The sequence below is a fragment of the Trachypithecus francoisi genome, unplaced genomic scaffold (genome assembly GCF_009764315.1).
Source record: "Trachypithecus francoisi isolate TF-2019V2 unplaced genomic scaffold, Tfra_2.0 Lachesis_group3, whole genome shotgun sequence".
Classification (NCBI taxonomy): Eukaryota; Metazoa; Chordata; class Mammalia; order Primates; family Cercopithecidae; genus Trachypithecus; species Trachypithecus francoisi.
The window spans coordinates 111,731,588-111,757,384 of NW_022681468.1; the positions used below are offsets into that span (position 1 = coordinate 111,731,588).

Here is a 25,797-nt window from a genome sequence, read left to right on the forward strand (position 1 = left end):
CCTGTCTCTATGAAAAATACAGAAAATTAGCTGGGCATGGTGGTGCATGCCTGTAGTCCTGGCTACTTGGAGGACTGAGGTGGAAGGATCACTTCAGCCTGGGAGGTCGAGGCTGCAGTGAGCTGAGATTGTGCCACTGCACTCCAGCCTGGGTGACAAAGCGAGATCCTGTCTGAAAAAAAAGAAAGAAAGAAAGAAAAGAAAAGAAAAAGAAAAAAAGAAATGGCAAGAATGCAAATCCTTATCTTGTTCCTGATATTATGGGGGAAACTCCAGTCTTTTATCAATAAGTATGATGTTAGCTCTTTTACAAAGATGCCCTTTCCTTTATCAGGCTGAGAATGTTCTCTTCTGTTTCTAGTTCATTGAATGTTATTATCATGGAAAGGTGTTTGATGTTATCAAACGTTTTTTTCTGCATCTATTAAGGTAATTATATGAACTTTTTTTTCCCTTTTATTCCATTGGCATGGTATATTACATTGATTGATTTTCAGATGTTAAACCAACCTTGCTTTCCTGGAATAAATCCCACCTTGTTGTGGTATATAATCCTTTATTATATGTTGCTGGATTTTGTTTGCTAGCATATTGTGTAGATTTTCACATCTGTATTCATAAAAGACAGTCTCTAGTTTTCTTTTTATGTCTTTGTCTAGTTTTAGTATTTAGGTAATATTGGCTCCATTGAATTCAAGTTGGGAAGCATTTCCTCTCCTGTACTATTTTTTGGAAAAGTTTTCTAAAGATTGGTCTTAATACTTCTTTAAACATTTGATAGAATTCATCAGTGAAGCCATCTGGTCCTGGGTTTTTCTTTGTGTGAATTTTTTAAAATACTAATTCAGTTTCTTTCCTTATTATTATAGGTATCTATACAATTTTACTACTTTCTCTCTTTCAGTAGTAAATATTTTTTCCTTCATTCAAGAAATTATTATTGATTCTATCTAGACCTTGTTCTTGGCACAGAGATTACAGCAATGAATAAAACAAAAGCTCAGACCGTCTTGAAGCTTAGCATTCTCATATTTTTTTCTCTTCTCTTACTCTTCTGCTCTCTCTCTCCGAGTCCCTCCCTCTAAATATATATATACACACAATATATATTATATGTATATTATATATGTGTATATATGTGTGTGTGTTGTTGTTTGTTTATATTTAATATAGTTATATTCCTTATAAAAATATTACTACATGGCATGGGTGGAGAAAAGAGGTCATTGAGTTTGCTGTATATATTGCTGTAGCTTATATAAATTCTTAGATATTCTTGAAGAAAGTGGTGTGCATGGGAAATGGATATAGTCATGTGCTATATAATGATGTTTTGGTCAACAGTGGGCTGCAGAAACAACACGGTCTCATAGGATTATGATGGAGCTGAAAAATTCCTGTCACCTAGTGACAGCCATTGTATCATCATAGCGCAAGGCATTACTCACGTTTGTGGTGATGCTGGTGTAAACAAACCTACTGCGCTGCCAGTCATATAAAAATAAAGCACATACAGTTATGTATAGTACATAATACTTTGTGATAAACTACTGTGTTACTGGTTTATGCATTTTCTGTACTATTACCATAATTTTAAAGTGTACTCCTACTTATTTTTAAAAAGTTAACTGTAAAACAGACTCAGGTGGGTCCTTCAGGAGGTATTCCAGAAGAAGGCATTGTTATCTTAGGAGATGACAGCTCCATGTGTGTTACTGCCCCTGAACACCTGCCAGTGGGACAGGATGTGGAGGTGGAAGACCATGATATTGATATTCTTAACCCTGTGTAGGCCTTTGTCATCATTGTCGCTGTCTTCACATGGTGTTTTTTCTTATAAGGACACCAGTCATACTGGATTAGGGCCCACTCTAATGACCTCATCTTAACTTGATTACATCTACAAAGGCTTTATTTCCAAATAAGGTCACATTCACAGGTACCAGGGGTTAGGACTAGTAATATGTGTGTTTGTGTCTTCATTTTTAACAAAAAAGTTTATAAATAAAAATAAATAAAATGTGTTTAAATAGAGAAAGATTTGTAGCATAGAGACACAAAGAAAAAAAATTTTTTTTTTTTTTTTTGAGACAGAGCCTCACTCTGTCACCCAGGCTGATGTGCAGTGGTATGATCACTCAGCTCACTGCAACCTCCGCCTCCCAGGTTCAAGTGATTCTCCTGCCTCAGCCTCCTGAGTAGCTGGGACTATAGGCATGCACCACCATGCCTGGCTAATTTTTGTATTTTTAGTAGAGACAGGGTTTCGCCACGCTGGCCAGGCTGGTCTCAAACTCCTGACCTCAAGTGATCCGCCTGCCTTGGCCTCCCAAAGTGCTGGGATTACAGGCGTAAGCCACCGTGCCTGGCCCAAAGAAAAAATATTTTTAAACAGTGTACAATGTGTTTTAAGCTAAGTGTTATTATAAGACTCAAAAAGTTAAACAAAATTTAAGTTTATAAAGTTAAAAAGTTACAGCAAGCTAAGGTTAATTCATTAATAATTAATTAAACTTAATAATTAAAATCAAAAATTTTAAAATAAATTTAGTATAGCCTAAGTATACAGTATATATAAAGTCTCCAGTAATGTATGGTAATAATATGCAAGGCCTTTACATTCACTCACCACTCACTTGGTGACTCACCCAGGGCTACTTCCAGTCCTGCAGGCTGCTTTCATGGTAAGTGCCCTATACAAGCATACCATTTTTTATCTTTTATACTGTATTTTTATTGTACCTTTTCTACATTTAGATACACAAGTAGTGTGTTAGTCCATTTTCACACTGCTGATAAAGTCATACCCAAGACTGGGCAATTTACAAAAGTAGATTTATTGGACTTACAGTTCCACATGGCTGGGGAGGACTCACAATCATGGAGGAAGGCAAGGAGGAGCAAGTCACATCTTATGTGAATGGTAGCAGGCAAAGAGAGGGCTTGTGCAGGGGAACTCCTCTTTTAAAAGCCTCTTTTTAAAATCTTGTGAGACTTACTCACTATCATGAGAGCAGCATGGGAAAGACCTGTGATTCAATTACCTCCCACCAGGTCCCTCCCACAACACATGGGAATTCAAAATGAGATTTAGGTGGGGACACAGCCAAACCATATCATTCCACCCTTTGCCCCTCCCAGATCTCATGTCCTCACATTTCAAAACCTATCAGGCCAACAGTCCCCTAAAATCTTAACTCATTTCAGCATTAACTCAAAAGTCCATAGTCCAAAGTCTCATCTGAGACAAGGCAAGTCCCTTCCACCCGTGAGCCTGTAAAATCAAAAGCAAGTTAGTTACTTCCTAGATACAATGCAGGTACAGGCACTGGGTAAATAGAGCCATTCCAAATGGGAGAAATTGGCCAAAACAAAGGGGCTACATGCCCCACACAAGTCTGAAATTCAGCGGGGCAGTCAAATCTTAAAGTTCCAAAGTGATCTCCCTTGACTCCATGCCTTGCATCTGGGTCATGCTGATGCAAGACGTGGGTTCCCATGGTCTTGGGCAGTTCCACCCCTGTGGCTTTGCAGGGTATAGCCTCTCTCCCAGCTACTTTGAGGGGCTGGTATTGAGTGTCTGTGGCTTTTCCACATGCATGGTGCAAGCTGTCAGCGGATCTACAATTCTGGGATCTGGAGGACAGTGGCCCTCTTCTCACAGCTCCACTAGGCAGTGCCCCAGTAGGGACTCTGTGTGGGGGCTCCGAGGCCACATTTCCCTTTCACATTGCCCTAGCAGAGGTTCTCCGTGAGGGCCCGATCCCTGCAGGCAACTTCTGCCTCAGCATCCAGGTATTTTCATACATCCTCTGAAACCTAGGCAGAGGTTCCCAAACCCCAATTCTTGACCTCTGTGCACTCACCACATGGAAGCTGCCAAGGCTTGGGGTTTGCACCCTCTGAAGCCACTGCCTGAGCTCTATATTGGCCCCTTTCAGCAATGGCTGGAGTGGTTAAGATACAGGGCACCAAGTCCCTAGGCTGCACACAGCACGAGGACCCTGGGCCTGGCCCAGGAAACTACTTTTTCCTCCTAGGCCTTCGGGCCTGTGATGGGAGGGGCTGCCGTGAAAACCTTTGACATGCCCTGGAGAAATATTTCCCATTCTCTTGGGGATTAACCTTCAGCTCCTTATTACTTATGCAAATTTCTGCAACGGGCTTGAATTTCTCTTCAGAAAATGGTACTTTCTTTTCTATCGCATTGTCAGGCTGCAAATTTTCTGATTTTTATATTTTATTTTATTTATTTATTTATTTGGAGACAGGGTCTCGCTCTGTTACCAACTGGAGTACAATGGCATAATCTCGGCTCACTGCAACCTCCATTTCCCAGGTTCAGGCAATTCTCCTGCCTCAGCCCCCTGAGTAGCTCGGACTACAGGTGTCTGCCAGCACGCACGGGTAATTTTTGCATTTTTAGTAGAGACAGGGTTTCACCATGTTGGCCAGGCTGGTCTCAAACTCCTGACCTCAAGTGATCCACCTGCCTCCTCTCAGAGTGCTGGGATTACAGGCATGAGCCACTGCACCAAGCCAAATTTTCTGAACTTTTATGCTCTGCTTCCCTTATAAAACTGAATGCCTTTAACAGCACCTAGGTCTCCTCTTGAATGTTTTGCTGCTTAGGAATTTCTTCTACCAGATACCCTAAATCGTCTCTCTCAAGTTCAAAGTTCCACAAATCTCTAGGGCAGGGCCAAATTTCTGCCAGTCTCTTTGCTAAAACATAACAAGAGTCACCTTTGCTCCAGTTCGCAACAAGTTCCTTATCGCCATCTGAGACAACCTCAGCCTGGACCTTATTGTTCATGTCACTATCAGCACTTTTGTCAAAGCCATTCAACAAGTCTCTAGGAAGTTGCAAACTTTTCCACATTTTCCTGTCTTCTTCTGAGCCCTCTACACTGTTCCAACCTCTGCCTGCTACCTAGTTCCAAAGTTGCTTCCACATTTTTGGGTATCTTTTCAGCAACACCCCACTCTACTGGTACCAGTTTACTGTATTAGTCCGTTTTCACAGTGCTGATAAAGACATACATGAGACCAGGCCATTTACAAAAGAAAGAGGTTTATTAGACTTACAGTTCCACATGGCTGGGGAGGCCTCACAATCATGGCAGAGGGCAAGGAAGAGCAAGTCACATCGTATGTGGATGGCAGCAGGCAAAGAGAGAGAACGTGTGCAGGGGAACTCCTCTTTTTAAAACCGTCAGATCTCATGAGACTTATTCTCTCTCACAAGAACAGTATGGGAAAGACCTGTGCTGACTCAATTACCTCCCACTGGGTCCCTCCCACAACATGTGGGAATTCAAGATGAGATTTGTGTGGGGACACAACCAAACCATATCAAGTAGTTAGCATTGTGTTACAGTTACCCACAGTATTCAGTACAGTACCATGTTGTACAGGTTTGTAGCCTATAAGCAGTAGGCTATACCATATAGCCTAGGTGTGTAGTAGGCTGTACCATCTAGGTTCATGTAAGTACACTCTATGATTTTTGCATAATTATGAGATTGCCTAACTCTCTCAGAACTTATCCCTATCATAAGCAACACTTACTATTACAATCCCAGATTATATTGGTGCTTACCATTGACATGCTGCAAGGACATGATTTTAACAAAACAAAACCACCACCCCTATCATTATCATCCTCAGCCCCATCCAGCACCTTCTACTCTATATGAATATCAGTAGGAGAATGTATGAGTTTCCTAGGGCTGCTGTGAAAAAGTACCACAAATGGGTGTCTTAAAACAACACAAATATATTCTCTCACAGTTATGGAGACTAGGAGTCTGAAATCAAGGTGTCAGCAGGTCTGTGTTCCCTCTGAGACGCTGGGTAGATTCCTTTCTTGCCTTTGTCTGGCATCTGATAGTGGCCATCAATCCTCCATATTTCTTAGTCTGCACCTGTGTCACTCCAGACTCTGCCTCCAATGTCATGTGGTGTTTTCCCTCTCTGTCACTGTCTTCACATGGTGTTTTTCCTTATAAGGACATCAGTCTTATTGGATTAGGGCCTATCCTAATGACCTCATCTTAACTATTAAATCTACAAAGACATCTGACAGGTCACAATCATAGGTACCAGGGGTTAGCACTTCAACATACCTTTTGGGGGGATATAATTCAACCCATAACAGAGCCTTATAACTCTGAGATCTTGAGTAGAGACCTCATTTTAATAACAAGACTAATTTTAGTAGCCTTTATGGAAGTTTTGTGTATATTTCTCTGTGTTTAAAAAATAACGTTTTCTCTCTGTTATACAATAAGTCCTGAAGGTGTATTCAAACACACATGTGTTTTATCTTTTTCTAATCATAAATGCTGGAAACTAAGCAGAGATGAATTGTTCTCTAACTAGGGCTTATAAAAGATGTTGAAAGATTGTATCTGTCAAATCACAACGTATATGCCCACCAAAATAAGAGAGAATCACATAAGAGTTTGGGAATTAGTGTTCAGAACAGAAGTTGACTACTCATATACACTGTTCCCCTTACGACAATCACAGGAATCTTATATGTAGACCAGTTTAAGCAATGTCAGAATCCATCTCTATAGTAAAATAAATATCATGGCTTTTGAAATTGTTTTCATGTGTTGGAAAATGTTATATATCTGACAAGTACTATATACAATACAATGTAACTTTGGAATAAAAAGAACAGAATACTATCTTCGGAGCCCCTGTCTAATGGTCGCATTGCTAGTTTCAATTCTGTTTGTAATAATGCTCCCAAGTATTTTCTTTATCCATAATGCTATCATCTCTACTCTGTCACAATACAAGTATATTTGAGTGTCTGTCATTCCTTAATATTCTGGTGTGGTGTGAATACAGCACTCTGAAGGGTAGGACTGGAGAATCTGGTTTCCTTTTTGAAAACAAAACTCAACACCCAAACCAGTGCCCTGTTCCTGGACAGGGCCAAAACATTATGCATATTTATTGTTCCCATCAAGGCTTGGATACTTCAATGTTTAGGTATTTGTTCTTTGGTTGTTCTCTTTTCCCATTTTGAACTAAAGAGTTGACTTATTCTTACATTCCCATGGTTACCTTACTCATTTCTGCTCAAGTTTCAGTTATAAAATGAGATTGAAAAGTTTACTTACTCTTTCCTTTTTATTGCTTTAAAAACAATACAGGGCAATCTAGAGCAGCCATGATACCTCCCAAGCAGCCACGACAGCCCAAGGGAGCTGTGGATGATGCCATTGCCTTTGGAGGGAAAACAGACCAAGAAGCACCCAATGCTTCCCAACCTACACCTCCCCCACTGCCAAAGAAGATGATCATAAGAGCCAATACAGAGCCAATCTCCAAGGACCTCCAGAAATCCATGGAAAGTAGTCTTTGTGTCATGGCTAATCCCACCTATGATATCGACCCCAACTGGGATGCTAGCAGTGCTGGTTCTTCCATCAGCTATGAACTCAAAGGACTGGACATTGAGTCTTACGACTCCTTGGAAAGGCCATTGTGCAAGGAGAGACCTGTCCCCTCAGCAGCAAACAGCATTTCCAGCTTAACCACTCTCAGTATTAAGGATAGATTTTCCAACAGCATGGAATCCCTCTCTAGCCGGCGTGGGCCCTCTTGCAGACAGGGCCGAGGCATCCAGAAGCCGCAGAGACAAGCACTTTATCGAGGACTTGAGAATCGGGAGGAAGTAGTGGGTAAAATCCGAAGCCTTCATACAGATGCCTTGAAGAAACTGGCTGTTAAATGCGAAGACCTTTTCATGGCTGGGCAGAAAGACCAGCTCCGTTTTGGAGTGGACAGCTGGTCAGACTTCAGGCTAACCAGCGATAAACCATGTTGTGAGGCAGGTGATGCAGTTTACTATACTGCTTCATATGCAAAAGATCCACTTAATAACTATGCAGTCAAGGTAAGAAAATATTATAAATCTCATGTTAAGTCTTAACCAGTACATTGTTGTTGGGATGCATTCAGTCTGCTTTTCTCCTTTCTTTCCTTCATTCCTCCATTCAGCAAATTATTGAGCATCTACCTCTTACCAGATGCTGGATTAAGCAGGGGGCTTATTTATTATTTAGAGAAAACAGATGTGTAACTTAACAGAATTACAACAGTATACTGCATGCAAAGATAGAAGTAAACAAGAATTCTATGGGATCTTGGAGGTACCTTAACCCAAACTCTAGAAGTCAAAGAATTCTTTTTTTTTTTTTTGAGACAGAGTTTCGCTCTTGTTGCCCAGGCTGGAGTGCAATGGTGCCATCTCAGCTCACTGTAATCTCCGCCTCCCAGGTTCAAGTGATTATCCTGCCTCAGCCTCCTGAGTAGCTGGGATTATAGGCACCTGCCACCACGCCCAGCTAATTTTTGTATTTTTAGTGGAGATGGGGTTTCACCACATTGAGGCTGGTCTCAAACTCCTGATCTCAGGTGATCCACCCACCTCAGCCTCCCAAAGTGCTGGGATTACAGGCGTGAGCCACCGTGCCCGGCCAAAGAAGTCTTTTTAAAGTAGGTAACCTGGCCAGGCATGGTGGTTCACGGCTGTATTCCCAGCACTTTGGGATCCCGAAACAGGTGGATAGCTTGAGCCCAGGAGCTCGAGACCAGCCTCGGCAACATGGTAAACCCCTGTCTCTACAAAAAAAAAATGGAAAAAAATTAGCCAAATGTGGTGGCTCATGCCTGTAGTCCCAGCCACCCACGAGGCTGAGGTGGGAGGATCACCTGAGCCCAGGAGGCCAGGGCTGAAGTGAGCCATGATCAGGTCATTGCACTACAGCCTGGGCAACAAAGTGAGACCCTGTATTCAAAAAAAAGTAGGTAACCCTTGAGCTTTGCTTTTTGCAAGTGCTACATATAAATACGAGGTCTGTTATGTACCTTTCACTGCATGTTTCTGTCTTTTTTTTAGGCTGGAGTGCAGTGGCGTGATCCTAGCTCACTGGAGCCTCAGCTGTGCACTACCACATGACTAATTTTTTTGTTTTTGGTAGAGATGGTGGTCTCACTATGTTGCCCAGGCTAGTCTCAAACTCCTGGCTTCCAGTGATCCTCCCACCTTGGCCTCCCAAAGTGCTGGGATTACAGGCATGGGCCACCATACATGGTTTATGTTTCTGACTTTACTCTCTACCAGCTAAGAAATGCTTGTCTACCTCTTCTCTGTAACTCCTTTGCTCCCTAGAGAAACATTTTTATAGAGGAGGATAACTAATGTTTATTGATGTGCCTGAAACTTTACTTTTGTTATGTAATTTAATCTTCACATCAACTTTATGAGATTAAGATATTTTTCTCCATTTGACATATGAGGAAAATGAAGCTCCAAGAAGTAAGCTGACTTGGTTAGGATCACACAGCTAGCAAGTTGTAGAACTGAGTTTTTTGTTGTTGTTTTGTTTTGTTTTGTTTTTTTGAGACGGAGTCTCCCTCTGTTGCCAGGCTGGAGTACAGTGGCGCGATCTTGGCTCACTGCAACCTCTGCCTCCTAGGTTCAAGCGATTCTCCTGCCTCAGCCTCCTGAGTAGCTGGGACTACAGGCGTGGGCCACCACGCCCGGCTAATTTTTGTATTTTTAGTAGAGACAGGGTTTCACCATGCTGGCCAGATGGTCTCAATCTGCCCGCCTCGGCCTCCCAAAGTGCTGAAATTACAGGCATGAGCCACCAGGCCCTGCCAGAGCTGTTTTAATCACAAAAATTTTGTCCATTGTGCCACTTATCAATTTCTTACATGTAGATTGCTTATTTCAGATAACCCACGTCTTCAAGGCAGCTAAACTCTTGACGTCAAGAATTATTGCCCAGTTACATTCACTGTAACAGAAAGCCATAGGTTTCATCAATGTAATAAATAAAGTGTGGACTCTGAAGTCCAAAAGATTTGGGTTCAGATTCTGGTTCTGCCTCTTAGTAGCTTTGTCAATAATGGCACCCATCTTATGGAGCTGTTGTTTGGTTAAAAGAGAACAAAATGTCCCTAATAAGTGTTCGTTTTATTCACTACCCACTACCTTCTTCCCTAGGTTACTTTAAGAGAGCAACGATCTTTGAGCCTCAATTTCCTCCTCTTTCAGATGTTTATAGTGAGGGTAGGATCAAGTGAGATAATGCATGTGAAAGGTTTTTGAAAAACACAAAGCCCTATGTAAACTTAAGGTAGTGTTCTCCATTCCCATAGTCCCTTTTTACTGATTCTATTCACTAGTTCAAAAGCAATTAACATATCTAAATGACTTTTACATGTTAATTTGGCTTAGAAAGACCAGATGGTATCTTAGCAAATTAACGGATAAGGTAAACGATTGGCCTTCCCTATCAAGACAGAATGTATGTTTGAAACAGACCTTCAGTGAGCTGCCCTCTGCAGTTACAGTATCTACACCAGTTGACTGTCTGATGTCACTGGCAGAGTAATCATGTGCTCCAGCCCACACTTCTTAAATTAAACTGAGGGTAAACTGTAAGGAGGGGATCTGGATTCAAGGTAATACATTACTGATGAGTTTAAAAAGGCATTTTGAGATTCTACATAGCACTTAAGACCTGTTATATAAATTGAGGTTATGGTGCCTTATCTATCTTGGGCCCTTATTGCTGCAACATCACCAATGCAGGATGAGTACCTGTTTCAGAAAGGGACATTGAACTATCTGTTCTTTCAAAACAATTGAGAAGTAGGGCTTGACTAACTTTATGTATTGTTGTCTTGCAATCTTGTCTCTTTCCCAAATCAGTGGTCTGGTATTGATTTCTTTGCTTATAATGATGTCAAACCAATCTCCAAAGAACAGGTGGCCAGTGGTTATATAGTAGAGTTGTTGGCAGGTTTGGAAAAGGATATTTTACACTAAATGCTAAATATAAATGTTTCTTTTAAGACCTTGTGGTATTTCCAGAAGTGCCCAATTGATTGTACAACCTTAGAGGAATAAACTGTTAGGGCTCTGTGAACCCTGCCTTTGCAGAGAAAAGCAAAAGACACTACCAGTTGGCCCACACAAACAACTTTTTTCTGTTTGTCTTATTAAATTCCCTTCCCATACTAAGGGAATTTAGAATAGTCTAATGAGTGTAACTGTCTCTTGAAGAGACTAAAAGTTCTTTAAAATGTTGCAAACAAAAATCAATGGTAGGCCAGGCGTGGTGGCTCACGCCTGTAGTCTCAACACTTTGGGAGACTGAGGCAGGCAGATCACCTGAGATCAGGAGATGGAGACCAGCCTGGCCAACATGGTGAAACCCCATCTCTACTAAAAATACAAAAAAAAAAAAAATAGCCAGTCATTGTGGTGGGCACCTGTAATCCCAGTTACTCGGGAGGCTGAGGCATGAGAATTGCTTGAACCCGGGAGGTGGAGGTTGCAGTAAGCTGAGGCACTGCACTCCAGCCTGGGCAACAAAGTGGGACAACATCTCAAAAAAAAAAAAAATCAATGGTAGAATTTAGCAATTTGAAAGCCAAAGGATACCACCCCTCCTCCTTAAATACCAAATCCACTGCAGTCATAGAGTGCTAACTGTATGTTATTTTAGTTTGCTCAGGTTGCATAACAACACACCATATTCTGTATGGCTTAAACAACAGAAATTTATTTTCCCCATTTCTGGAGGCTAAAAAATTCAAGTTCATGGTTCCAGCTTATTTGCTTTCTGGGGAGGGCTTTCTTCCTGGCTTACAGACAGCCACCTTCTCTTTGTGTCCTCACATGGCAAGGAGGGAGGGAGAGAGGAAGGAAGAGAGTGCAAGGGAGAGGCTATGCACTGGTATCTCTTATAAGGACACCAGTTCTATTGTATCAGGGCTCCATGCTTATGACCTAATTTAGCCTTAATTACCTCTTTGTGGGTACTGTCTCACATTGGGGGTTAAGGATTCAACATACGAATTGGTGGTGGGGAACACATAATTTAGCCCATAGAACTCTACCTCTAACCCACCCTGCCTCAGAATATCTGTCCTTATAGCATGCAAAACATATCCCAACAGCTCCAAAATTCTTACTTATAACAGCATCAACTCTAAAGTCCAAAGTCTCATCTAAATATCATCTAAATCAGATATGGGTGAGATTCAAGGTATGATTTGTCCTGAGGCTCTCCAGTTGTGAACCTGTGAAACCACAAGTTATATGCTTACAAAATACAACTGTGAACAGGCATAGGATTGACATTCCCATTCCAAGAAGAAGAAATCAGAAGGAAGGAAGGAGTGATAAATCCCAAGCAATTCTGAAACCTGGCAAGTCAAGTTCTATTAAATCTTCGGCCCAAGAATAATCCTCTTTGATTTGATATTCTCCTCTGCAAGCCCACTGGAGTGGCAGCATCACCACCATGGCTCCACATAGCGGCCAATACTGAGGCACTGGTCATGGTTATCCTGGCCTACCAGATCTCAAGAGGCAACTTCACCCTTTGAAACTGAGGATGGATCAGCCTTGCCTACTGGTCCTTTGGTGGGAAAAGCAGCCCTGATGTTTCTGTATCACTTTCAGGATCATTCTTCCCTTTCCTTGAAGAATAGTACATGTTAGCAGCCAAATAGCTCTGTGGGCTAGTCCTGTAGAATCCAAGTTCAGTAGCCTTCCTTTATTTTGTCCCACTTTTTCCCTTTTAATTCAAACTGGCAATGTCTTTGCTGGTATAATCCCATTCTTATCCCTGACTTGTGCTGAGATGGCTGGTTAAGTCCATAAGTCATACCCATCTTCTCTTTACCAAATAGTTGTTTAGCCACACCCTTGGTATTCTCTTAGAACAAGCTTTCACTTTTTTTTTTTTTTTTTTTTTTTGAGATGGAATCTCACTGTCACCCAGGGTGGAGTGCAGTGACACAATCTCAGTTCACTGCAACCTCCGCCTCCCGGATTCAAGTGATTCTCCTGCCTCAGCCTCCCAAGTAGCTGGGATTACAGACGTCTGCCACCACACCTACTGATTTTTGTATTTTTAGTAGAGACAGGGTTTCACCATGTTGGCCAGGCTAGTCTCGATCTCCTGACCTCAGATGACCCACCCGCCTTAGCCTCCCAAAGTATTGGGGTTACAGGCATGAGCCACCACGCCCAGCCTCACCTTTTTCACAGTATGGATATACTGCGAATTTTCCAAGTCTTCACATTCTGGTTTCTTTTTGCTCAACAATTCCTTTTTCAATTTATCTCTCTCCTTTCACATTTTACTATAAGCAGTCAGGAGGAACCAAGCCACTCCTTCACTTTGCTTAGAAATCTCAATTTCATCTCTTGCAAGTTTTGTCTTCTACAAAACATAGTTCTGCTAAATTCTTTGCCACTTTATGACAAGGATTGCCTTTCCTCCAGTTTCCAGTAATGTTCCTCGTTACTATCAGAGACCTCATCAGAATCGCACCTAGCATCCATATTTCTAGCAACTGTCTGTTCATCGTTATCTGGGCTTTTTCTCACATGCATCTCAAAACTCTTCTAGCCTCTACCCAATTCCAAAGCTGCTTCTACCTTTTAAAGTTTTTTTTTTTTTTTTTTTTTTTGAGGCGGAGTCTCGCTGTGTCACCCAGCCTGGAGTGCAGTGGCGCGATCTCAGCTCACTGCAAGCTCCGCCTCCCGGGTTTATGCCATTCTCCTGCCTCAGCCTCCCGAGTAACTGGGACTACAGGCACCCGCCACCTCACCGGGCTAGTTTTTCGTATTTTTTAGTAGAGACGGGGTTTCACCGTGTTAGCCAGGATGATTTCGATCTCCCGACCTCGTGATCCACCCATCTCGGCCTCCCAAAGTGCTGAGATTACAGGCTTGAGCCACCGCGCCCGGCCTTTTAAAGTATTTTTACAACAGCACACCACTTCTCAGTATCAAAATCTCATCCTGCTCAGGCTGCCATAACAAAATACCATAGACTGAAAAGGATAAATTTATTTTCTCACAGTTATGGAGGCTGGAAGAGAAAGAGAGAGAGAGAAAACACAAGAAGCATGCACAAGCACACCCTAGTGTCTCTTCTTAAAAGGACACTAATCCTGTCACATCATGGCCCCACTCTTATGATCTCTTTTTACTTAATTACCTCGTTAGCCTTGTCTCCAAAATACAGTAACATTGTAGGCTAGGGCTTCAACATATGAAGAGGTGGGGGAGAGAGACAATTCTGTCCATAGAAGGTGTCATGTTTGTCTTTGTTATAAAGCAAGTGGTTTTAACTCAGGACTTTTCCTGGATTTGAAGGTTTTCCTCTTTCATATTTATTCTAATCTTCATTCAACATGATTAGCTTTATTATTTGTGTTGGTCTTAAATGAAAAGGCATCACAGTACTGAATAAAGAGCTTTGGAGTCAGCTGATCTGGGTCCAAGTTCTGAAGATATCACTGTGTATTTTTATGCAAGTCATGCGCCTCTCTTGGTTTTCACATCAGTGTATATTAACTGCCCTACTTACCTCAGATGATTGTTATAGTACATGTGTTTCTATAGTGAAACTGCTTTTATAAACTGTAAAGTATATATAAAATAATGCATTATTGTTATTAACAATAATGGAAAATTGCTGCTCAACCTTTTCTAGATCACTCACTATTCTTTCTTAACCTTAGGCATTGGCTTGAGCATATTTAGATAGGTTCTGCACTTAGATATTCTTTCTCATTACTTCAGATATGTAAACATCTTTGTTTTTCCTTAAAATTATGAGGGAAAGCTGCAAACAGCTTCAAGAATTTAAGTACTTCCAAAAATTGGAAACAAACTAGGTACCTTATATTAAGACATCAATATAATAAATTATGGCTCGTAAGTCCAATGGAATGTTTGTACCTACTAAAAGTGGTAATTATGAAGACTACATAAAATTATGAAAAACATTTTTTAAATGTCACATGAAAGTAGTAGAATGCCAATAACATGATCATAACTTTAAGAAAATTGACCTACAAAATGGTGATACTCAAATAATTCCTGTGTTAAGGTGGTAACAGTTATTTTGATTAGTTAAAAAATGATGTCATAATATCTTTTCAATTAAAAAAACAAGAATCAGAGATTTTGAATCATTTGACACTAAGCTTCTTTAAAACAGGTATCCTTAGTTATTCATCTCTGTAGTCCCATCCTCTAGTACCAATTATAAACAGCACCTGTTTAATGCTACTCGGCTTTTGCACACTCTGGTTCCTCTCTCTGGACTGCTCTTCTCCTGGGAGACAGTATAATACAATAAAGAATTTCTGCATTGTGATCTGCTGTGACCTATTTCAGAATCACCTGAGGGATCCTCATTAAAAATGTCATTTCCGTGGCCATATTCCATATCTACAGAATCAGAATGGCTGGCAGTAAAGCCTTGGAAACTGCATTTGTACTAAGTACCCCAAGTGGTTCCTATGTACAAAATGTGAGGACTGTTAACAAAGTGGCTAAGAATTTAGGCTTTTAAGTCAGACAGACCTGGGTTTAAATCTGTGCTGTAGCTACATATTAGCTGTTACCTTGGCCATTGCTTTCCTTTTCTATATCCAGTGTCTTTATCTGTAAAATGGAAAAAATACCTTAGGTCTTCTTAAAACCATTGTAAAAAATCACAGAAGTTAATATGTATACAGTGATACACACCACACACACACACACCACACACACACACACACACACACACACACAGAGTGCTGAGAGCATCACTTGGCACAAAGTTAAGCATTTAGTAAAAGTTGGTTATTCCTTCCTTTTCACATACTTGGAAAGCTCCTATGTGTTCTTAAAGAATCCAGCTCTGAATTTTCTTCTTTAATTTTCTGAGCACATGTTGCATGCTATACCTACTGGATTTCTTAACCATTGCAGTATCATGAGACAGTTATATAATTAAACAAGAACATGCTTCCTCTCCCATCTCCCCACTATTATACCTGACCTTCTCCATGGCGGGGACCATGGCTTATTAATTCTTACATCATTAGCATCTATTATAATATCGTGTACATAGTTGGCATTCAATAAATATTTCTTGACCTTTCAAAAAGTGTTTACTGTATAAAACATTGTGATATTTGTTGTAGTTTACAGAAATAAATATGAATAAAACAAAGGCCTTGCCCTCAAGAAGCTTATATTCCAGTGAGAAAGACAAAGGCATAAATAATAGCTCTTAAACAAAACAGATTATAATGAAAGTTCAGAGTGGTATACAGAGATGTAAAGATAAATGAAGATTAATGAATGAAATAAGTTATTAGCACTTCTCTTGGGGCCAATAAGAAAGGGCCTTTTGTATCCACTTTGCTATTCTTTGTGGTAAATGCAGTACGTTGAGAGAATAGTGGAAAATTAGGCTATGGAGAGATAAGAGACCAAATTTAGAGATTTGAGTGACGAACTTAAGAGGTTAGACTATTTTGTGTTTTGTGGGAAGCCACTAAGTATTTTTAAACAGAAATAACATAAGATTTTGGATGACAACTATTGTAAGAGAGGTCAGAAGGACTGGAAGCAAGGAAGCCAGTCATTATGCTATTGCAGTAGTCCAGGTAAAATGAGACCTGACATAAGGCAAAGGAAAAGAAGGGGCAGATGGTTAAAGAGCTGAGGGAGGCAGTTGACCATGTCTGGTGAGTATGGGACTAGGGCAGTGATGCTAAAATTTCAAGGTAGAACAACCTCCAAGAGAATGGTGATGCCATTAGTTGAAATATGAATCAGAAAAGCCAGAAAAATGAGATCTCAATGGGATATGCCCATAGGGCAGCCAAGTTGAGAGAACCCCAGGATCTAGGTAAAAATGTGGGTTTGGTACTCAGAAGAGAGTTCAAGCCTAGAAATGTGGTCATAGACTTGATTTAGTTGAAACTGTGGGACTACATGAGATTGTAATGGAAGAGTCTGCAAAGTGGGAAAAGGCCCACACATCTAAGTGACCCAAAGTAGGAGCAACTGGAAAATCTGTAGCAAAAGGCAGGGCCCTACAGGCCAAAGAGTCCAAGGTTGCAGAGGGCTTGTGCAGAATGAAGACTCAGAAGAAGGCAAGAATTTAATCTCTTGTAAGCCTCAAGAAAATGCAATGTTGGTAATAATGGGGATGAATGCCAGACACAGTTTAAAGAGCGAATAGGAGGAGGAAGCTGTGGAGGCAGTGAGCACAGCCTACTTTTTAAATAAATGTTTTGGTGAAAGAAGAGCCAAATTGATTTCCAAACAATATTTAACTTTCAACTCCCATTTTCCATCTTGTCCATATCTTCTTTTATCCTCTCTTCCCCATTTGGTGAGCCACCACCCAGCAGATTGCATTGTCTGTCTCTGTGGGCTATATATTGGCTGGCCTCCAGCCCTTAACTTAACCATTCCTGCTCTCAAAGTAAAACTTAACATAAATTTAAGCCTGAACTTAACTTCCTGGCCCTCTAAATAAAATCTAACTTGCTTTTTCCCTTTCAAAGAATCTGGGTAGGCACTGACCAAACACATAATCCTTATATCCTCATAGTAGACTAAATCCTCATATCCAAATCCATAGTAGACTAATCCTCATATCCTCATAGTAGACTAAAGCCAATTTTAGAAGGGCCTTCACCATTCTACACAGTGGGAAACTAAGGCCAGCAAGGAACAGTCACTTCTGCATGGGGACACGAGCTTTGTGGCAGGCTCCTAGGTAGAACCTGAGTCCTAGGTAGAACCTCTCCTATTATTTCATACCTGAGGCAGTAAACTGGCCTTGCTGTATTTCAGTGTTGTTTCTTAATGGAAAAATGACAGCCTTTTGCTTAGAATCAGGATGGACAATTGACAAAATTATGGCTCAGTATCACTGAGGTGTTGTTTTTCTCATTGCACTTATGAGATCATTTTATAAAAAGTACTGCCATGTGAGACCACAGAGGAAATTTGGATGCAGTTACTTTGAAGAGGATGCTAAAAATTTCACATAAGCAAAAAGTATAAATTTCTGAATTATTTTCTTCCAGAATTGGGATAGTAGGTATCTTTAAGGTAGTCCCAGTCTTTGTTCTCAAGGATAGAGCATACAAAATTCAATAAAGATGTACACCTCCCTGTTACAAAAGTGGGGCTGCTTCCTTTCTTCCAGCTATGCCAGAATCTTGTTAAAAGCTTATAATAATGTAGAGGTGAACTGTGGAGACCAGCATCTTTTACTGCATTTTTGACTCCAGAGTCTCCGTTTATCTCATTTGGGTGGATGCTGACAAAACAAGATACTAAATGAAAAAGCATTACAGGAACAACTATGATTGGTAGGAATTTACAACTAGTTCAGACTATATACACAGGCAATTAATTACTGGCTTAGGGGGTGAGGAAAAAACTAGAGGAGAAACCACTTCCACTTTCATAATTCAACATAAATATTTTTAACAGTGAAACTTTACAGAAAGTGATTGGTCAGCAGCCAACTACACATACTCATGGCCATCCTAGTTTGGTGTCCATTTCGTTTTAGGCTCAATGCATACAGAAGCACCTGAGTCTCAACTGGGAACTGATTTAGGAAGGAGAGGTTTTGGATGTTTCTGTAAACCTGGAATCAAAATGAGTTGTCTGGTGGGAAAAGGGAGCATGACTTTAATTAATGAGGTGAGAGGATATAGTTGAGAATCACAAGTTGGAATTCAAGTTAATTGAATTCCTAATGTGGGCCCTGAGCTGGTTATAGGACTACTCTGTGCCTCAGTTTCTCTAGTGTGAACATCCTGGGCATCATTCTGACAGCCTAAATTACTGACTCAGGAACACAAGTTATTTTCATTGGATACACATACTGAGTGGGAGAGTGAAAAGCTTCGATGAGTACAACTCACAAATAAAATGGTAAAATCTTACACAGTTACCTTCTTGAATTTCTCTTCTAGGATCCAAAATCACTTTCTTGGGCATGTGAACATTTTTGCAGCAATTCAAGCTGTAAATTACCTGGCCTGCCTGACAGTTCTCATAGCAGATTCCTACAACATGGAGTCCTGAGTACTTTGGGCCCACACAGCATTTTATGTATTAAACACTTAATCTATTTTGAATATAGCTGTAACAGCATTGAGTGTGTATGGGTCTGAGCTCTGTAGCAGCAAGTATCGCAATACTCCTCCTAGGCAGATCAAGGAATTGAGGTCAATCAGTGATCAGCCTGTATTCTTAAAGTGAGATTATACCAAATACTGGATATCAATTTAGAAGTTGCAGGGTTTCATTCTGCGCTCTCTCCCATTTGCAGTTGTACTTTTGTGTGATGTGACCAAATGGCACAGATGGTGTAATGTGTGTGATCTTTAATGCTTCTCATTTTTGTTCCTCCACGATTCATTCCCTGTAGCATCCATCTCACTTAAGGTTCACTGAGACACTGTAAAATGCATAGAGTGAGATGGGAATGAGATTCCCTGCTGACAAACTGGAAGTAGGCTGAAGGCATACTGGGCCTGTAATGGAAAAATCACAGCTAATGTAGAATATTTTTGAAGAGTCTTATATTTTGTAATTATTGCTTTCTTTGGGGCAAAGGAGAGAAAATTGAACCGAATGACAGAGAGCCATGTTGTTTTATATAGTTTTGTGCAGTACAAAATCAGTGAGCCCCCAGGGCAGCCTGGACTCAACAGACAACCCTCACTAATCAGATTTCACTCATTTGTGTAGTCAAGTCATTCATGAGTGTTTATTATTCGGATTTATCTGCCATTGCCCCCACCCCATCACCTTGCCAATTTGTATCTGTTTCATAAAAGCTGTTCATATATTCTACCTGTTCCAAGTATATAAGCCCTATGGCAGCACTGGATCAGATGTTGCCTTTTCTCAGAATCTTTTACAGACATTTGGAACATGTACTACGTGCCTTGCTCAGTGCTAGGCCCTAAAGATACAACTATCTGCTTGTAAGATAGACAAAAAAATGTTGGAGGAGGGAGGAAAGGGGGTAAGGGTTGAAAAATTGTTGGGTACTGTGTTCAGTACCTGGGTGATGGGATCAGTTGTACCTCAAACCTCAGCATCATGAGATATACCCAGGTAACAAACCTGCACATGTACCCCCTGAATCTAAAATAAAAGTTGAAAAAAATTATAAAAAACAAAAATTTTTTAAAGATAAATGTGATAACTGCAATAATAGAGATATGTACAAGATATAGAAGTAACACAGAAAGGGGGTTTAGGGTATTTAGCACTTACTCTCTCTGGCAAAAGTAATGCCTGAGAAGGACTTTAAAAGAAGTAGGAATCCCTCAGGCAAATGAGGGGTGACAAGGAGCCCCAAACTGAGAGAACACCTGGAGGGTAGAGTGGGTGGCTGGCTGCAGACAGCTCAATATAGTAAGAGCAAATGGAACACAGGTGGGAAGTAGGACTGGAAAGGGAGGCAAGGCCAGGACTTTATCCTATGAGGATAAAGTGGAGCCGCTAGGAAATTGAAATAAGCAGGAAATACCAACTGTTGTTTTTTAATGGCTCTCTAGCCATGTGGAAGGTGTATTTGAGGGGATCACATTAGAGGCAGGGAGACCAGTTGGACAACCAGTTGTGCTTGTCCAGGCAAGTGATGAAGGCAGCAATAGAGATGGAGAAAAGAGGATAATTTGAAAGTTATTTAGAAGAAAAATCAGTAAGAGTTGGTAATTAGCCATAGGGAGTGAAGATGCAGGAGAAATCCAAAGTGAATTTGGTTTCTCATCCAGGTAACAAAGTCATTCATCAAGAGAGGGAGTACTGGGAGAGCAGTGAGTTTGGTGGGAAGAAGAGTTCAGGTTTGGTTATGTTGAGTTTAAGTAATCTATGGATTAGGATATATATGGGAAGAAATCAAGCAGGTCATTGTATAGATGAGCCTAAAGCCCAAAGACAAGTGTGCGTTACAAATGTAGATATGGAAGTCAGTACTGTATATGAGATGGTTGAAGCTATGAGCAAGCTTGCTGAAGAGCGTGTGCCAATGAAAAACTAGGATGGAGAGCAGACCCTCCAAACACCAGCACTGGAAGGAACCTTTGGGAAAAAGGGTCAAGTGAAGAAGAATGGGTAACACCATGCCATTCAACGACAGATTAATTCCATGGTCATATTATTCAGTTTTGCAAAGGTCCCATCTTTCCCCCAGCCCTCTGACTTAGTTGCCTTAAACAGAGTATCTGTTGTTGAGATTGCATCAAGAGGTATGTCCCCTCACAGGTCCCAGGCTTCATGGGCATTCTGAAAGGTTCGGTAGTGTTAGACAGCACTATCTTCTCCCCAGCTGTTTTTAATGGAACTTTACAGTCAAAGCCCTTGACGGTCTACTTTTTAGAAGTTAGCTGTCTAGGTTGAAATTATTACACACATAAATGCTTTTTAATGACAAATTTGCCTCAAAGATGTGCAGGGCAGTTGTCATGAGCAACATGGAAAATGAGCCCCTGAACCGAAATGTATGTTTAGAATTAAACTTTTCAGGTTGTGCATGGGGAACCATTTTCAAGTTCTGTTTCCCTGCTAAGATTGTAAATGTTGGGTTCTTTGACCCAAGTCTGAGAAGGTCTCAGGAGAGAGTAATTCGTCTTTGATTCTGGAAGACAGTATGTTGTTTCCCCTCTCCCCCAGTTTTCCAACAGATGATTTTATCAGTGGTTAGAGGGCCCCCACCCCCTGTATTTAGGAATCTGGTCAGAATGCTTCAGGATGCTGTGTCTTACAGATAGGAAGTGCTCAGGAGCCATGAGATACTTGTTTGAATGCTCAATTGATAATGAATTTAATATTTTTCCTTTCCCTTCTCTGTCCTCACTGATCTTTATTAACCCAGACAAGCACCCAGTTTCCCTTCAAGCCTCTGTTTTTGCAACAGTAGGTTATTCATGTTGGTGCATATGTGTATATCAGCTGACTGGCTGTCCCTCTTGATGTCCCTCTGACTCCTTTGGAGAATAGCTCAAGCAGGCATTTCCTGTGAGCTGGCAAATGGGCGAGGGTTACTGTGCCCAGGATGGGCTTCTCTTCCTGTCTGTGCTCTTCACATGAGGAGTTCCCTTGGCATGCATTTGCTATTGCCACCATCACAGAAGCAAAAACTTATCCAGAAAGAGGCCCTATGGTGTATTTTACAAGAAGATTCAACCTTCAGCAGCCTGGTTTTGTTCTCCTGCTGCAGTTTTTAAGTAAATGACTCCTGGATGTTGATATTGCAGCTCCCTCTAGTGTCACTGTGGCTCAGTCTCTCATAGCATTTTTCTTTCCTTTCAGAAAATATAGACAGCACAGAATCTGCCAAATTCACAGCATTTTAAGTAGATTTTCCCAAACATAGCCAAGACAAATATGAGGTGATTTTTCTCCTATTAGAAAAGGGAATGTTAAATGAAGATGTGGGACCATTCCAGTTCTAGTTTATTTTTATTCCTATTTTTAAATTTTGGGGGTCCTAGGAGGAGTCCTGAAGTAATCATTTATAGATTAAAGAGTAGCTGGTGTGAACAAGTAGAATCTTTCTTGAGATTCCTCCTGTTCATGCCAGCTACTCTTTATAAAGAAGGAATGTGAATTCTTTTCAAGAAAGATAAATGAGAGCCAAGAAGAAGTGACTTTAATCCATGGTAGAGAAAATACTGGTAAGGGCAGAAGGAAAAAATTTGGCAGAAAGAACCCTATCCATTTGTTCTGAAAAAAATGGCTTGTTTTCTGAAATAACTTTTGAACTAGAAATTTATTATCTGAAGTCAGGTCATTTTGAGTTTTTTTTTTTAACTAAAGGAGTTATTAATATTTGAAAAATGGCCACAATGTGGTACCTAGAATAATATAATACTCCTACCTGAATTAACATCATTGCAGGCTCCGTAATAAAGATTGATGACATACCCATCAAGGACAGTCCTATTACGGAAATCTCCATTGGTCTGTGTTTGGGTTGTAACTGTTTTTAGGGTTATGAACCGACTGAAATCACTCTTTTTCCCTCCTCTTTTACACTCTAGTCTCTCCCTTTTGCCTTTGCTCTTAAAGCTAGAGTGACTCATTATTCTTCAACCTGTCTATGTATTATAAAATGAAGAGATAAGAAAGTGCCCACTCAGGTTGGCTATCTAGGGAGACCATTTTCCTTTAGAGCATCCAAAATGGTGGAACAATTTATCATTTCTTCTTCGTAAATCACTTTGATCCTTTATCTCAAGTAGATCTGTGAAGCTAAACAAATTCTTATTGTAGTATCCACACTCTTGTCTACTCACAAAGCTCTGGAAGACCTTATAAAAATGTATGTGTCTGTGTGAATGTCTAGATATAATTAGAATATCACAATTCAAATACTAGTCACAATTAGAATACCTTCTCTGCTTCTAATGTTAAACTACAAGGTGACAAATTTTTTTTCAGCCTGACTTGACATAGTTAAATCTAGACTTGGCCAAACAATTCTCTCTTGTAGCTTTAGGTTGCCCTCTCTTGGTTTCTAACATACTGCTGGTGTTAACTTGTTTGTCAGGGCTGACCCAGGCTTGGAGATACTGAATGTTAGCAGTTTCTTTTTGCCTGTCCTCTATCAAACCTGTAATCAGAGAGCCTCACTGCTGTGACAGGTGGCTGTCGAGACTCAAAATAAAGATCTATTTTTCTGTTTTGCTCATTGTTTCAAAAATTAGGATTCTCTAAGATTGCTTTCGTTTGACATTTGCAAGTTGTTAACTGTGTTAGTCATTATCGGTGTTACATTTGTACAACTTTGTAGTTTACAGATGTACTCTATATGCTTGATCCCAATTAATCCTCACAACTGCCCTGTGAAGTAGATTTCAATGTTCTTTATATTGTCTCCTTTAATAGGGAGACTGAGACCCAGAGATATTAGTGAAATGCCCAAGGTTATACAGCTAGTAGCAAAACTAAATCCCAGGCCTCCCAAGCCCTTGGAGAGTGTCCTTTTTTATAATGGAACAGCTAGAGTTTAACCATCCAATCTGATTCAGCTAAATTTAGTGGTATTTGACAGTATTTTCAAAGATTGAAGAGTTGAGACCCTTGAGCTTTCATTCCAGAAGACGATGTAATATTCAGCAAACTTAACTGGCAATGGGGTTAATGGTGCCATGTGCTGGATCCAACTCCTGTGCAACTAAACAATGACTAGTATAGAATTTTTAAATACCTGGTAACACTTAAATGTGAAATATTGCCAACAGTGCAGTTATAAAAATAACAAATGTTATGATTGATGAGCATATAGGATTATATATTATACTGCATATACTAAGACTTCGAGAGCTTTCCAGAGATAATATTTTCTGAAAGATATATGTTTGAACTTGAACTCAGGCTGGGGACATCTGTTCAAGACCAGAAGTTTGCTTAAAAAAGAAATACTTCATATATCCTCAAACTGAATTAGATAGATAGTAGAAGACTTGAAGGAAATTGTGCTCAGGTATAGATAGATAGATAGATAGATAGATAGATAGATTGATTGATTGATTTCCATGGCACTGGTCACTGATATCAAGCCTCTTTAACTGTAATAAATATGATAAACTAGAGAATAAGAGAGAGAGAGAGAGAGAGATGCTTTTTTCCCTTGAGACTCCCTTGCTTTTGATTTTTTTTTTTGTTTTTTTAATGTATTTGAATGGAAATCAGAATGTGCTGCTTCTCAGAACTGGGGACCCATCTGAATCCTCTTAAGAATGTATACATTTTTCTTTTTAAATAAAAATTACTAAAAATTGCTTTTTTAAAATTTGCTTTTCTGTATTATTGTAATAAACACACAGTGTAAACACTACAGAGAGTGCATGTTGCTGGAAGCCTTTGATGTTTGTAATATGTGGCAATGTGCCCCTGCTGAGGAGGGAGAGCAGAGAATGATCCTCAGTTAACAGGGCTGTGGAGCGGACTCCAGGCCAGACTATTATGATTCATGAACTAGTATTAGAGACTTGAGTCTTCCACTGTCAGCCTCTCTATAGCATGAGGATAACCCATTTGGGGGTGGTTTTACTTTTTGGTTTGATAACCCCTTAAGAGTAGAAATACAATCGTCACAGTATATAGAATTCTTGGCTAACTTTTTTTGATCAAAAAATTCTTCCTTGATCCATAACCACTTAATAAAGTTCTTTAGGAAAGGTCTTATTGCTTCAATAGCGGGTGTTAAATGAGGCCTGTTAAGAGAAAGCATAAAACTCAGACAACCGCCATTGAAATGATGGTTTTGTTCTGACTAGGTCAGACCAGTAACTCTCTCAACCCTACCAGTGATCCATGAGTGCCAGTGTTGTGACTATCACAATGACATTCACTGAAAAGTTAGGAAAACCCACAGTTTACCTGGCCAATGTTATAGCCCTCTCGTAACCTGTGAGATGTTGACACAAAGGGTGATGGGTGATGAAATAAGGTATTCTGGTCTCCATTATGAGTCTGTTGGTCTGCTCTATCAGTCTGGGCTACAAACCTCCACAGAAGTAAGTGAAAAATTATTTCATTGTTGTTCTGATGAGGTGCAAGGTTATAGTGGAAAGAGCAGGCTTTGGCATTAAACAAACTTAGGTTTGCAAACATAACCCTGGGCTTTTTTTCTTTTTTAAATTCTTAGATCCTCAATCTACTTTGAAAGGTTAATGTGAGGACTAAAAATGGTACACAGAAAGTGCTCATCACAGCCTGCAATGTAGGCAACCATGAGAAACGGTTACCACCATTATTATTGTCACTTAACGTGGGGCAAGCCTTGCCAACAACTTTACTATATGATTGTTTGTCCCTAACCAGTCACCTTCTAGTTAATCCTCCTGATACATCATAAACGTGGTTATGAGAGTGTGAGTTTTAAATTGTTTTATTATCTT

At 40.3% G+C, this 25,797-nt stretch overlaps 1 protein-coding gene across 2 annotated transcripts in view; it reads left to right on the top strand.

Moving 5' to 3' along the window:
• Positions 1-25,797, top strand: part of PEAK1 (pseudopodium enriched atypical kinase 1) — a 317,451-nt gene that overhangs the window by 284,488 nt on the left and 7,166 nt on the right. For both annotated transcript variants that reach the window (XM_033189293.1, XM_033189292.1), the window contains one exon: positions 7,173-7,918. In XM_033189293.1, the coding sequence (XP_033045184.1) occupies positions 7,173-7,918 (746 nt within the window). The remainder of the gene's footprint in view (positions 1-7,172; positions 7,919-25,797) is intronic.